This window comes from Centruroides sculpturatus, unplaced genomic scaffold (assembly GCF_000671375.1).
Source record: "Centruroides sculpturatus isolate CEXI.00-Female unplaced genomic scaffold, Cexi_2.0 scaffold134, whole genome shotgun sequence".
Lineage (NCBI taxonomy): Eukaryota > Metazoa > Arthropoda > Arachnida > Scorpiones > Buthidae > Centruroides > Centruroides sculpturatus.
In genome coordinates this window covers 395542-407860 of record NW_019384368.1, presented here as the reverse complement: position 1 = coordinate 407860, position 12319 = coordinate 395542, and the positions used below count along the sequence as shown (strand labels likewise).

Below are 12319 nucleotides of genomic sequence, written 5' to 3'. Positions count from 1 at the left end.
AATTATAACAAAACCTGCCAATTCAATATAAATGGAAAAAAAATATTATATGGAATTGAACGAAAATGAAAATTTGCTTGATAATTCAACTACGCTTGTTGGAGAACAATAAAAACACTACACTCAACAAGCCACCAATAAAACTCAACTGCCTAACCTATAACCAAAGTCTCCTTTTAATTTGTTTTTAAAAAAAAGAGCTTGACAAACTTGCCCCGCATGCCGAAGTTGCCCCGGTCTCCCCTAATGAAAAATAAACGATCCCCCCACACAGTTTTATAATATTTTTTTTATTTTTTTTATTTTTGGACTGTGATCCTCAAATCGTTAAGAAATACAAAAGTATGAGGGTCAAAATTTGACTACTCGTCATACTTTCTCTATGTTATATTGTATAACAATAGGAAAAGTAATAAAGATTTTGCAAATGTTTATGGATGTATTTACATAGAATTGTATCAATCAAAGATGTTTTATAGTTTTCTTAAATTTGGAATTGTATTAGATGTGTAATTAAAGTATATAATGAAAATAGACTAAATATGATGTAGAGAAAATAAAGATTGGATTGGATTGATTGGGATAAGGCAATGCAACACGTGGAAGATTCTTTAAGAGGGTGCCTCCCGGAAGACTTTTATACGAATCTATTTTAATATTGTCGTCATTAACACTATTCAAACTGTTCTACTGTATATTTTTAAAAGTTTCTTCGTCATTTTAGACAACATGAATTGGTTCTTTCTTAAAGTCCCACAATGAGTTAGGATCTTGAAGACATTCTTTCGATTGAACCGGATTTTATAAGATTTATAAAGTATAAATTTATGAAATTAATTTAAAACTGATTACGATTTTTATTGTTATTAGCTGAAATTTTCTTTTTTATTGAATACTTACCGAGAAAAGTGGATCTATAATCCAAAGATTCCGAGATCGATTCTTTCGATAGAGATGAATCTTGTGTGTAGTTTTGTTTATGTAGTCATGTATTTAATTGTTTCAATAGTTAACACAGATGTGTTTTATATTCTACGTAACAAATCTGATTTTTATATTATATTTAAATAATGTTTTTTTTTCAGATTTTTTAAAACTATTTTTTGATAAATTATTTATATATTTCTTTGATAAAAATATTGAAAAATTGTTCATCCCATTTCAGTATGTGAAGCAAGGAATTTGATTCCAATGGATCCAAACGGCCTTTCTGATCCTTATGTTAAATTGAAACTAGTGCCCGATAACGGTGATTCTTCAAAGAAGAAAACGAAAACGATTAAGGCTTGTTTAAATCCTCAATGGAATGAAACAATCAGTTTGTAAGTATTTCGTGTTTTCATATTGTTTCACCCTAATTTTCCGTATTTTAAAAATTTCACATATTTTCCAAGTGATCTGAAACCCGAAGATAAAGATCGTAGACTACTTATAGAAGTATGGGATTGGGATAGGACATCGAGGAACGATTTCATGGGATCTTTGTCCTTTGGAATTTCAGAAATCCTGAAAAAGCCTGCAAAAGGTTGGTTTAAACTTCTTACTGCTGAAGAAGGTGAATTTTATAATGTTCCTGTACCACCAGAAGGTGTGGATAGTTATCAACTAAGCAATGAATTGAAGGTATGGTCTTCTTAATTTTTCTTTTTTATGTTTTTATAATTTTAAAATAATACATAAAAAGTTTTCTTCCACAGTCTAAACTTCCTCTGAGCTGTGAAAGGAAAGAGTTTTCAGAAATTACAGATATTCCTCATAATGTAGGAATGCAAGATGCTATCAGAGACAGTCACTTTTCTTTTCTGAAAGTACTTGGGAAAGGAAGCTTCGGAAAGGTGCTTCTGTAATAATTAAATTTTTAAATTAAGATATGTTATGCATACTAATACTCTTCTTTATCTTGGAAGGTTATGCTTGCAGAACGTAAAGGAACTGATGAATTGTATGCTATTAAAATATTAAAAAAGGATATTATAATTCAAGATGACGATGTTGAATGTGCCATGATAGAAAAGAGGGTTTTAGCCTTATCTAGAAAACCTCCATTTTTAGTACGATTGCATTCGTGTTTTCAAACAATGGTAAGAATTATAAAGGTTTTAATTAACTTAACGTAAAGTTTTTTTTTTTAACAAGAAAACAGCAATGAGTTGCGTAAATTTCACGGCAAAGACATTTAGAATTTTGTATGGCGTTATCTATTACGATATTTTTTAAAAAATTTTTATATTATTATTATAAAATGGTAGAAAGCTTAATTTCGAGGGTAGAGACGAGTTTTATAAAAAATTGTAAATGCTAATGACGAGTAAAATCTTCATTAAGTACACCCCACTCGAGATACGACACACGACCCAATCTATCTCCCCACCTCCTCGACCTTAACAGCATAGATCACCCTTAATACACAAACTCCTCTGCAAAATTTCAGAAATTTTCGACAAAGGACACAGGAATTATTAAGCTTCAAAGGGGGTGAACAAAATCACATTCTTTATTACGTTATTGATTCGTGCAAAATCTTATATTGAGACTTTAAGAGCTATTTATCAATAAATTAATATGGGAGCATAAAGAGAAAATACTCTTGAGTATTATAAATATAATTTATTTCATACAGAATTGCTAATTTCTTTCCTTTTTAATAAAAGACAGGACTATTCCAATTAATTGTTGATTGTTCAATGTTTTTTCTCTTTTTTTTGTAGGATCTTCTGTAGTGACTATATATACATTTCGTGAAATATCTACCACATTCAATGTACAAAGCAAAGCGAATCCCCTGTCAAATTATACTTACTGGGCTGCAATTTGAAAAAAAAATGAAGATCTATCAATTCCCACTGTCATCCATCCGTTTGTCTGCCTTTCCTTAATCTCGAGAACGGGTTAGATAGATGAAAGACGTGACAAGACAAGGAAACTTTAGTGGTAGGAGGCTCCGATTAACTATATACCAATTTCCTATGCAAACCGGAAGTCATGTTATTTCAATTTAAAAATTTCCCTGAAAAGTGTTAGACACGAATCCATTGCTAACGGAAAAGTATGGTGTACAGGGACAAGCCACTGCTAATTTGAAGTGGAGAGCGTATATTTTAAATTAAATAAATTAAAAATATAATTAAAAATGTTGCCCGGCATTGTGACCATGTCACAATAAATAATTGCTCGTTTGATAACAATACTTCAGCATTTATAAAATATAAGAATAATCTGTATGTGAATTAAACTCTATGCATGATAAATAATTTATCGACATGAAAATATATTTTCGAACTACTTTGTAAAAAAGAATTTAATATTTTATGATGTTGGAATTACGCTCTAATATTTTCATTAAGTTTTGCTAATTTGTATTAGCTGAGACATAAAATCAATGATATAACAATTAGACTTGTAGATAATTATATCGATTAATGAATGTTACAAGTATTGATATTGTATGTAAAACTTTCAAAATCACATACCTAACAACCGAGGCTTTTTTTTTTTAAATAAAAATGTATGAAAATTAACTTCGTATTGAATATTCTAACCAAATAAACAGTTACTCGAAAGAAGCCAAAGTTAATAGTAACATTTTCGTTCTAAAATTAGATCTTTATCATCATTTTTAAAAACAGAAATTTTTATTTTTTTTTTTGTCAGTCTTTATTTACTTCGATTTTCTGAAAATAATACTTAATATAATTTGAATATTCGATCATTCAGTAATCTTAACCCGTATATGAAGAAGTCCACCACTGAACAGTAGTAGCTGTCATGGGTTCGAGCTTGACTAACGGGATAGCCACGTGAAATTTTTGGTTTTTTTATAGAAAGTCCTCCTGGAAGCATCTCCCCTTCAGCAGATTACTTACGTGTCGCTTTTCTTACACAAACAAACGTACAGTACTTGCAGAATATGCGTAATTCCATGCATACACTTCCATAAAAAAAGAAAAACCTCGTTACTACATTCTTCAAATAATCAAAGTCTATTTTGTTATTTTATTTTAAATTTTATAACATTTAATTAAAATATTTCTTTGATTTTTCTTAATGAAAACTTTTATTATGCAGACATTTTAAGCATTTATTTGTAATACTGATTTTAATTTACTTGTAGTTTGTATCTATTAATAACGATTTTATACATTATTTATGCTATATAATAATAATAGGCATAATATTAATACAGGATCGTTTATATTTCGTTATGGAATATGTTAATGGGGGTGATTTAATGTTTCAAATACAACAGTGTGGAAAATTTAAAGAACCCGTTGCAGTGTAAGTCTAATTCCATTTTTAGTAAAGTTTTATTGAAGATTTCACGAAAATTTCTTAACAGTTTGCTTGCGTAATTAGGTTTTATGCTGCAGAAATTGCCATAGGATTATTTTTCCTACACAGTAGGGGCATTATCTATAGGTGAGTATAGACACGAGTCGAGTGTATAAAATAAAATTTTTATTATATAGCACATTTGCCACATGTTTTCTTTTGTTTGTGATTAAGTTTTTAACATGTTTAAATAGGATACTTAAGTTTAATTGGTGGATGTGTAAATAGTTATTTTTATTTCTCAAGAGATTTAAAGTTGGATAATGTTCTACTGGATGAAGATGGACACATTAAAATAGCCGATTTCGGAATGTGCAAAGAAAATATCGTGAACGATAATACAACAAAAACTTTCTGCGGAACTCCAGATTATATTGCACCAGAGGTAACATATTTTTCATAATAACTTATTTTACAATTTATATACGGATGCAATGTCTGATTTATATGCAATGTACTGTAGATCATTCTGTATCAGCCTTATGGAAAATCAGTAGATTGGTGGGCTTATGGAGTGTTATTGTACGAAATGTTAGTAGGACAGGTAAGACAAAAATGTAATATTGTTGTTTTTACCTTTCATAAAGTAAGTTGATAGTTATTTTAAAGATTTTTGACAAATTAATCCTACTATGCATGTGTTATAGCATCTCAATTCTGATTTATAAACACAATTAAATTATGGTATGCTTAGTTATGCAATTAGTTAATTATTCAACTTTACAGTACTTAGTTTATAATATGGTAAGGTCAAATGAATTTAAGTATTAACGAAATAGTAAATGTTCTTAGTCTAGTTAATGATCATAATTAGCCCTAGCGTTATTTTTTTTTGTGTGAAATTTTATTAATACAAGTTTTAATAATTTAATTACATAATGAAATCTTAATGAAACAGACTTCATATAAGACAGAAATGTTTGTAAATGGAAATTTTCTTTGGTCTGATGGAACAGAATTTAAAAGTTTCATATGTATTTCAAGAAACAATCACTTAATTCTCCATAATAAATTCAAAATAATATGGCGTATGAATTCATTCCGCCAGAAAAATAATTAATGATCTTAATATAATTCTTTATTTTTTTCACGTATTTAATTGAAATATATTTGTCGAATTGGGTTCATAATTTATAATAAATAAAATTGGAATTACTAAAAGCATTGAAACATGAGAAGGAAATTTACAAAGATGCACGAAAAATGTTATATATTTTCGAATGACCGATTTATTTACACGCTTAACTTCTCTCGTTTGACAATTAATCAGCAAAATCGATAGAGTTTATTGACAAAAATAGACTGCTTTTTTCTAATTTAATTGACTCGATCCGTGTAAATGCTTTTTTTTCCCTAATTGCCAGCAGCGATACATGCTTCAACAACTTTCATCTCCATGTATTGATGAAATTTCTATTTGATAATATTTAATTTTTATAGAATTCGAATGTAATTGTATTGCGTGTTTAAATTTGTAATAATTTATATACTGCAAATTATTTTACGGATATTTTTTGAGTATTTCGATAGTAAATTGCGTCTAATTCCAGTGGGAAATTAAATGATACATGCACAAAATCACCTTGTTTACCAAGTTATACGAACCCGATAAACTTACCCAATTGCTTATAATTTTATAAACAGAATTTAATTAACCTGAATTGTTTTATTAATTGTGTTTACCTCATAGATACCTCTATAGAATATATTTTACTGCACTAATATTTTAATAATAATTCATTAAATAGACAGAAACACACTGAAAAAACCTAAAATTACCGTTTAATAACTTGTATGCGGCATGCATAAGAGTGTTTTAATTTTTTCCTGGCCCAAATTACCTTAATTTTTATCCAATTTGTATTCTAAAACATGAAAGAACGTCACAAGTTTTATATTTATTAATTAGGTCTAATTATCACACCATCTAAATTATTTTAAGGATACGTTTTATACTTTCGGCGACTTTATTTCTATGTATAACTTGAATAAGCAGCACAACTATCCACTGAAAACCTGAATAGTGTTTAAAATATATTAGCCTTATTATTTTTATTTTTGTAAATACAGTTAAAGCTGTGTGAACTGGAATATTTTTTCTTTTTTCTATGTTAATTTATTGAATTATGTCGCCTCTATTTATTTCTTTTAATTCCATTTCATTATATCGGTGCTTTTTAGTATTTTCATTTAAATCAGCAACATTATAAATAAGTAAATATAAGTAAATGCTGTGGAAAGTAATTTTTATAAAATAATGTAATGTTTTAAACGGGTTTCGCTGCAGGTTTTGCTTCACTTTACTGTTTTAAATACTTAAAATAATAATTAAAAATTGTCTGTTTTAGCCGCCATTTGATGGTGAAGACGAAGAAGAATTATTTGCTTCAATTACGGATCATAATGTATCTTATCCAAAGTTTTTATCAAAAGAAGCAAAAGATGTTTGCAAAGGGGTATGTACATTTGTAGATTAACCGTAATTCGTTACATTACGGGAATATTTTTATTAGTATATTTAGCTTAACATGGTAAAAAACTTCAGTTTTCTATCATAATAACCCTTTAATGTGAAATAGAATTTTCTACAATACATTTAAAGACTATTTAAAGAAACTGTATAATCTAAGAATTATTGTGCAAATTCAAACATATTTATATTTAAAAAAATTGTTGTTTGTGTAAGTCCAGGAAATAACCATTTTATACATAGAAAGAAATGGTTTTTAAAAGAGAAATTGACCTTATCTTTTCTCTCATGTGAAAGGTATCTTACTACTACTTACAAGATTTGGAAGAGTTAAGATTCAATTCTTGTCAGGAAATTTCGAGATGAAGTTGTTCCCTTTGGAATTCCTGACAAGAATCGAATCCGGACTCTAATGTGAAACTTATTTTTCTTCTACGTGGAAAACGAGAAATATATTTATCTGAACGACGTTCGTCGAAAGAAGTAAGAAGACGGATATTTCAATGTACTGCTTTAAGTAATCGCCTTTCAATAAAAGAAATTTCAAATAATCTTCAAAATCTGATATTTTTCTACGATTTCCTTTAAATTTCGGAAATATTTCTTTTTAGAATAGGAATTTTTATATTTATTTTCCTTTATACTTACTTCAAAATTATTAATTTTGATAACGAATTATCCAAATTATCTTTTGATATATTTAAATATGAATTATCGTTTATGATTTTTACAGTTTTTAACAAAAAATCCAGCGAAACGTCTGGGTTGTGGTCATTCCGACGAGAAAGATATCAGAGGTCATCCTTTTTTTAGGCGTATCGATTGGTTAAAGATAGAAAGTAGAGAAGTACAACCACCTTTTAAACCTAAAATTGTAAGATATTTTTATTTATTTTTTTTATAAAATAAGATATATTTTTTATTATAAAAAAAAAATCTGGAACAAATTTTATTGTTATATTTCGTATATCTTTCTTTATCTATTCTCTTAATTCGGAAATTAGTTTCTTTATTTCCACCCTGTCATGCTACCCCATATTTTCATAACTGGTTCTTTCAGAGAATTTTTTACCTTTTTTTGATGAAGTAAAAAATTTATTTTGACATTTTTATTTTTCGGTTAATGTATTTCCTTTAGTCTTTCTTCCCTTTAATGTAACTTATAATTGTATCGTCGGTATTTTTGAGCATTGATTCTGCTAGCATGCGCCATTTTAATATAAATTTATGTGAACGCTATTATAAAATAGTGAAGATACAATCAATTAATTATAAAATAATTTATACCAGTTTATATTTTTTCTAATATTTTAATCGTGCGATCAAGTATAACATATTGAACATGTACTAGATATAAATTGTTCGTCATTAACACGTTTATAAATTCATTCGAAGACAAATTACTGTTATAAAATATCGAATTTTGTTTATGAAATGTATGTTTAAACTTTTAAATTTTCATACATGAGCTTACTTTAGAGATTTTAAGCTGTCCACAATACTGTTTTAGTAAGAAAAATGCCTGGAGTAGGGGGTTTAAAAGTTAATTTATTCTTTAATTTTCAATTTATATTGGCATTTATTCTTGTTTTTTTTTTGTTTAGGTGCTTTCAATGGCGCAAGCTAGTAGCAAACACTAAAACAATTCTGATCTTGATGTCTGTATTTAAAACAGGATCCGTAAATAGAATTACTTGATAAGATTACTCGTCATAAATTCTTATTATAAATGCTCAGTGAGTCACTATCAATGCTCTAAGCATGTAAAAACACAGTGATAATATGAAACTCGTGTGATTTTTTTTTTCAACCCTTTTCTTAATTTTAAATTTAGATTTTATATTTACATGAATATTGAAAGGGATGTTATTACTGACGTTGTTTTTAATGTCTTCCAAACAGAAAGATTCAAAGGCAGCAGAGAATTTCGATCCCATCTTTACAAACGCCAGTATGTCTCTGACACCCGCAGACGAAATGGTGGTGGGTAGCATGACAGGGAACGAGTTCCAAGGATTCACCTTTGTCAACCCGTTTTTCCATAATCAAAGAACAAGTGAAAAAATATAAACTGAGATCGTTTCTATATTTTTTTGACCAATTTCAGCATGGACAATTTGCCTCAGTCCTCCTATCCACAATTCCAGTTTGAAAGTTTGAATCCATTTTACACTTTATCCTTTTGGCTGCACCAGTTTTTTGACGAAACGGATTATTCTTTATTCTCTCCCAAAAACAAAAACAAAAGAAATATATATATACATATATATTTGGAGAGTAGGCGACATTAGAATGAAATCCGCAAAGGTTTCAAGAATGCATTTATCACTTACTAAGCGTATGAATTAATATTCAAGGTCAATGGAGGTCGATTCGTTTGAATTTTAATTTATATTTTAATCCGAGGCCTTTTCTGTCGTTCGAAATTACAAAAATACGAGTGGAAACGAAATTTTAATAACTAAAAAATCAGGATTGCATCACTCTATACATTGAAATTTTTAAGGACAAAACGAGTCAGTCTTTTATTTCATTGTTTTTTTTAGTTATATATTATTGTAAGTGTGCCAAATTTAAGGGGACGATACCCATTTTTTATATCTTAGATCTGCTTCTGATGACAATCAGCAAGAAGCACTGTGAGGACTCCCGAGTGCTCAATTCAATACTCAGCTTTTGTTAATTACGGGTTTTTAATAATAATAATAATAACACAAGGGGCAAAAAATATAGTAGAATATTGTTCATATTTTAAAACAAATTATATATACTCAAACATATACACACTCATATACACACAACACATTGAACATAGTTAAAAAACAATAACGGTATATGTATGTATGTGTACATAAATAAATTTGCTCACTCAAGTTAAGAATGAAATTTTAAAATCGATCAAAATAAATTTTAAAAAAAGAAATATATTAATATAAAAAATTACAAAATATTTTAAATTATAAAACACGTGTAATTTTGGGACTTACTACATTAAAAATAAAACCCTTTCGGAAGACCGATTGTGCCAGGCTCAATAAGGAAACAGAATCCCAATGATGCTCCTTAACTTCCAGGTGGACATTATTATCCGAGGAATGCTCCTTAAGTGCTTTGTAAATCTATATACCCAATTAATTTTCACTCCGTGTCTTCCATTGATAAAAAAAAAAAAAAAAAACCTCACCGTATGAACGGCTACTCGACTGTTCCCAAAACACCTGAAGAAAATATACTAGCTTTTACCTCTTTACGAAATGCTCCAGTCAAGCAGCTACGCCATGTTCAATACGGGATTTAAGGGGCGAAGCCAAATAGCTCTAATAAAATCGATGTTTAAGAAATTTTTTGGATAGAAATCTTCGCTACTCACATTTCCTAACTTTATGCACACTCACATTTTGTGTGAGAATCTTGTTAATATTTCTTTATACTGTATATTGTAAGACGATATATTGTGATGTGTCCTAAAAAAAACATTTAAAAAAAAATTTTGGATGAATTTTTCTCTTTTACCCAACCCAATTTTTCTCTCGCATTCTAAACATTGTTCTACGAGATCACATGTTACCATCATGTATTGTTTTTCAATAAATCATTTTTTCTCAAGTTGAATATTGAATATTTTCACTCTTAAATGTAAACAAGACACTGAATTTTATCAGGCGAAAAAAAAACCCGTTTATACCAAATATTATACATAGAATTTCATGTTTTATTTTCAGAACCATCCTAAGGATACCTGTAATTTTGACAAACAGTTTACCAGCGAAAAATTGGATATGACTCCTAGTGATAAGTTATTTATTATGAATATGGATCAAACGGAATTTCTTGGATTTTCATATCTCAATCCGGAATTCGTGGCTCACGTTTAACTATGCATTTCAACAACAAACACAAAATTTCTTAAGCTTCTTTAAAACTAAAACGTGATTTTTTTATGTGAATTTTCGGAGTATTTTCGACCAATTTTACTTATTCCATAATCGTGTATGTAATGTCACATATTTTCCATTATTTATAATAGTTATTATATACTTATTTATATGAATTATTTAAGAATATATTTATTATATTAATTTTTTCATTAAAATATTATCGAAATTCCATTAATTAATTGTAGGAACCAATTTGCATTTATTGTTAATATTAAAAACAATTTATAATGGTGAAATTTAATTTTAAAAAATGTTCATGTGGATTTGCCAAATTTTAGTAAAAAAAAAAAAAAAAAAAAACAACAACAAAGTGATGAAAGGTTTAAAATTTGAATGTTAAATTGTTGATTTTCATTTTATCCAGTTGATATATTTTTAAGAATTTAGCGGGTGATTGATGATAGATTCTCCTCAATTTCCTTGGATAATACAAAAAAATTGGACGAACTTTTGGATATTGCAAGAAAAAAAAGCTGAATAAATTCTTTGGATAATGCAAGAAGTTTTAATGAATTTTTGGTAGAACGCATATTTTGGGCAAATTTTTTGGATGATGATAAAAAAAATTAGAAGTTTTTTTTTAAATACTGAGGGAAAAAAATGGGTGAAGTAAATTCTTAGATAATGCAAAGTTTTTAAATGAATTCTTTGGATGATGCAACACGTTTGGATGAATTGTTTGGAGAAATTCTTCGAATGATGAAAGAAGTGGAGGAAAATAAATGAACTGTAGAATATGGAGCGATAAAGTAAAAATACCGCTTCAATCCATGAAATTATCAATAAAAAAAAAAATTACTATGCATTGTCTGCTTTCAGCCATTCAACGAAATCTTTGAAAATACTATTTTCTTCCAATATTGCCGCTACCCAAAAACTTTATAATAAATGTTGTGCTTCGTATAATATATACAGCCATATATATATCGAGTTTTATATCCTTTACATGTATGAGCTATATGAATATCCGTCCTTATATATTGATCTGTCTTGATGATTAATGGAATTCTAATATCTTAAAATAAAAATTAATATAATAAATATAATAATTTTTGAAGTATTTTTTTGCATGTATATGTGGAAAATTTTCTTCTTTAAATCCGTGGCGATATAAAAAAAAAACAAAGTTTTTAAATCGATGTTGTACAGTATATACATTTTTAAAATACTTCAGATTTATTTACGGCTTAATATATGGACTTAAATCTCTTTTAAATATATATAATTCCTGTAAAAAGTGATANTTAATCGCAATTTTTCTTTGTTAATTAAATACAGTGTATGAAATTATAACTTTATACATGTATATAATAATTTATTAAAAAATTTAATGCAATATTTTTAATTGACTTTTAATTAATTTTCTATTATATAAAACATGCTATTTATACGTAATTTATGCTGCAAATAAAGTGAATTGTATAAACTCTTCTAACTTACTGGTGCTCATGCTGTGAAAAGCTTTGGCCGAAACGAAAATAGTGGCGTTTAGTTTATTGCCACGTCTACCAATGAAAAGTGATACATATAGTCGATTTTTAATATTACATTTTAACTTAAATACAAATTACAAGATTAATAA

General features: G+C 27.9%; 1 protein-coding gene across 3 annotated transcripts in view; it reads left to right on the top strand.

The window, feature by feature from the left end:
* The window catches only part of LOC111613091 (protein kinase C, brain isozyme-like), a 14627-nt gene extending 3763 nt beyond the window's left edge, over nucleotides 1-10864 (top strand). The window contains exons 2-12 of one of the 3 annotated variants that reach the window (XM_023354411.1): nucleotides 1166-1322; nucleotides 1395-1623; nucleotides 1698-1835; nucleotides 1908-2081; nucleotides 4184-4275; nucleotides 4354-4416; nucleotides 4576-4714; nucleotides 4793-4873; nucleotides 6678-6785; nucleotides 7533-7673; nucleotides 10522-10864. In XM_023354411.1, coding sequence (XP_023210179.1) covers nucleotides 1166-1322; nucleotides 1395-1623; nucleotides 1698-1835; nucleotides 1908-2081; nucleotides 4184-4275; nucleotides 4354-4416; nucleotides 4576-4714; nucleotides 4793-4873; nucleotides 6678-6785; nucleotides 7533-7673; nucleotides 10522-10674 — 1475 coding nt within the window. In that variant the 3' untranslated portion in view covers nucleotides 10675-10864. Of the gene's footprint in view, nucleotides 1-1165; nucleotides 1323-1394; nucleotides 1624-1697; nucleotides 1836-1907; nucleotides 2082-4183; nucleotides 4276-4353; nucleotides 4417-4575; nucleotides 4715-4792; nucleotides 4874-6677; nucleotides 6786-7532; nucleotides 7674-8701; nucleotides 10028-10521 lie in introns of those variants that run through there. The other 2 variants (XM_023354401.1, XM_023354420.1) reach the window with 2 other exon arrangements.
* The last annotated feature ends 1455 nt before the right edge of the window (nucleotides 10865-12319 follow it).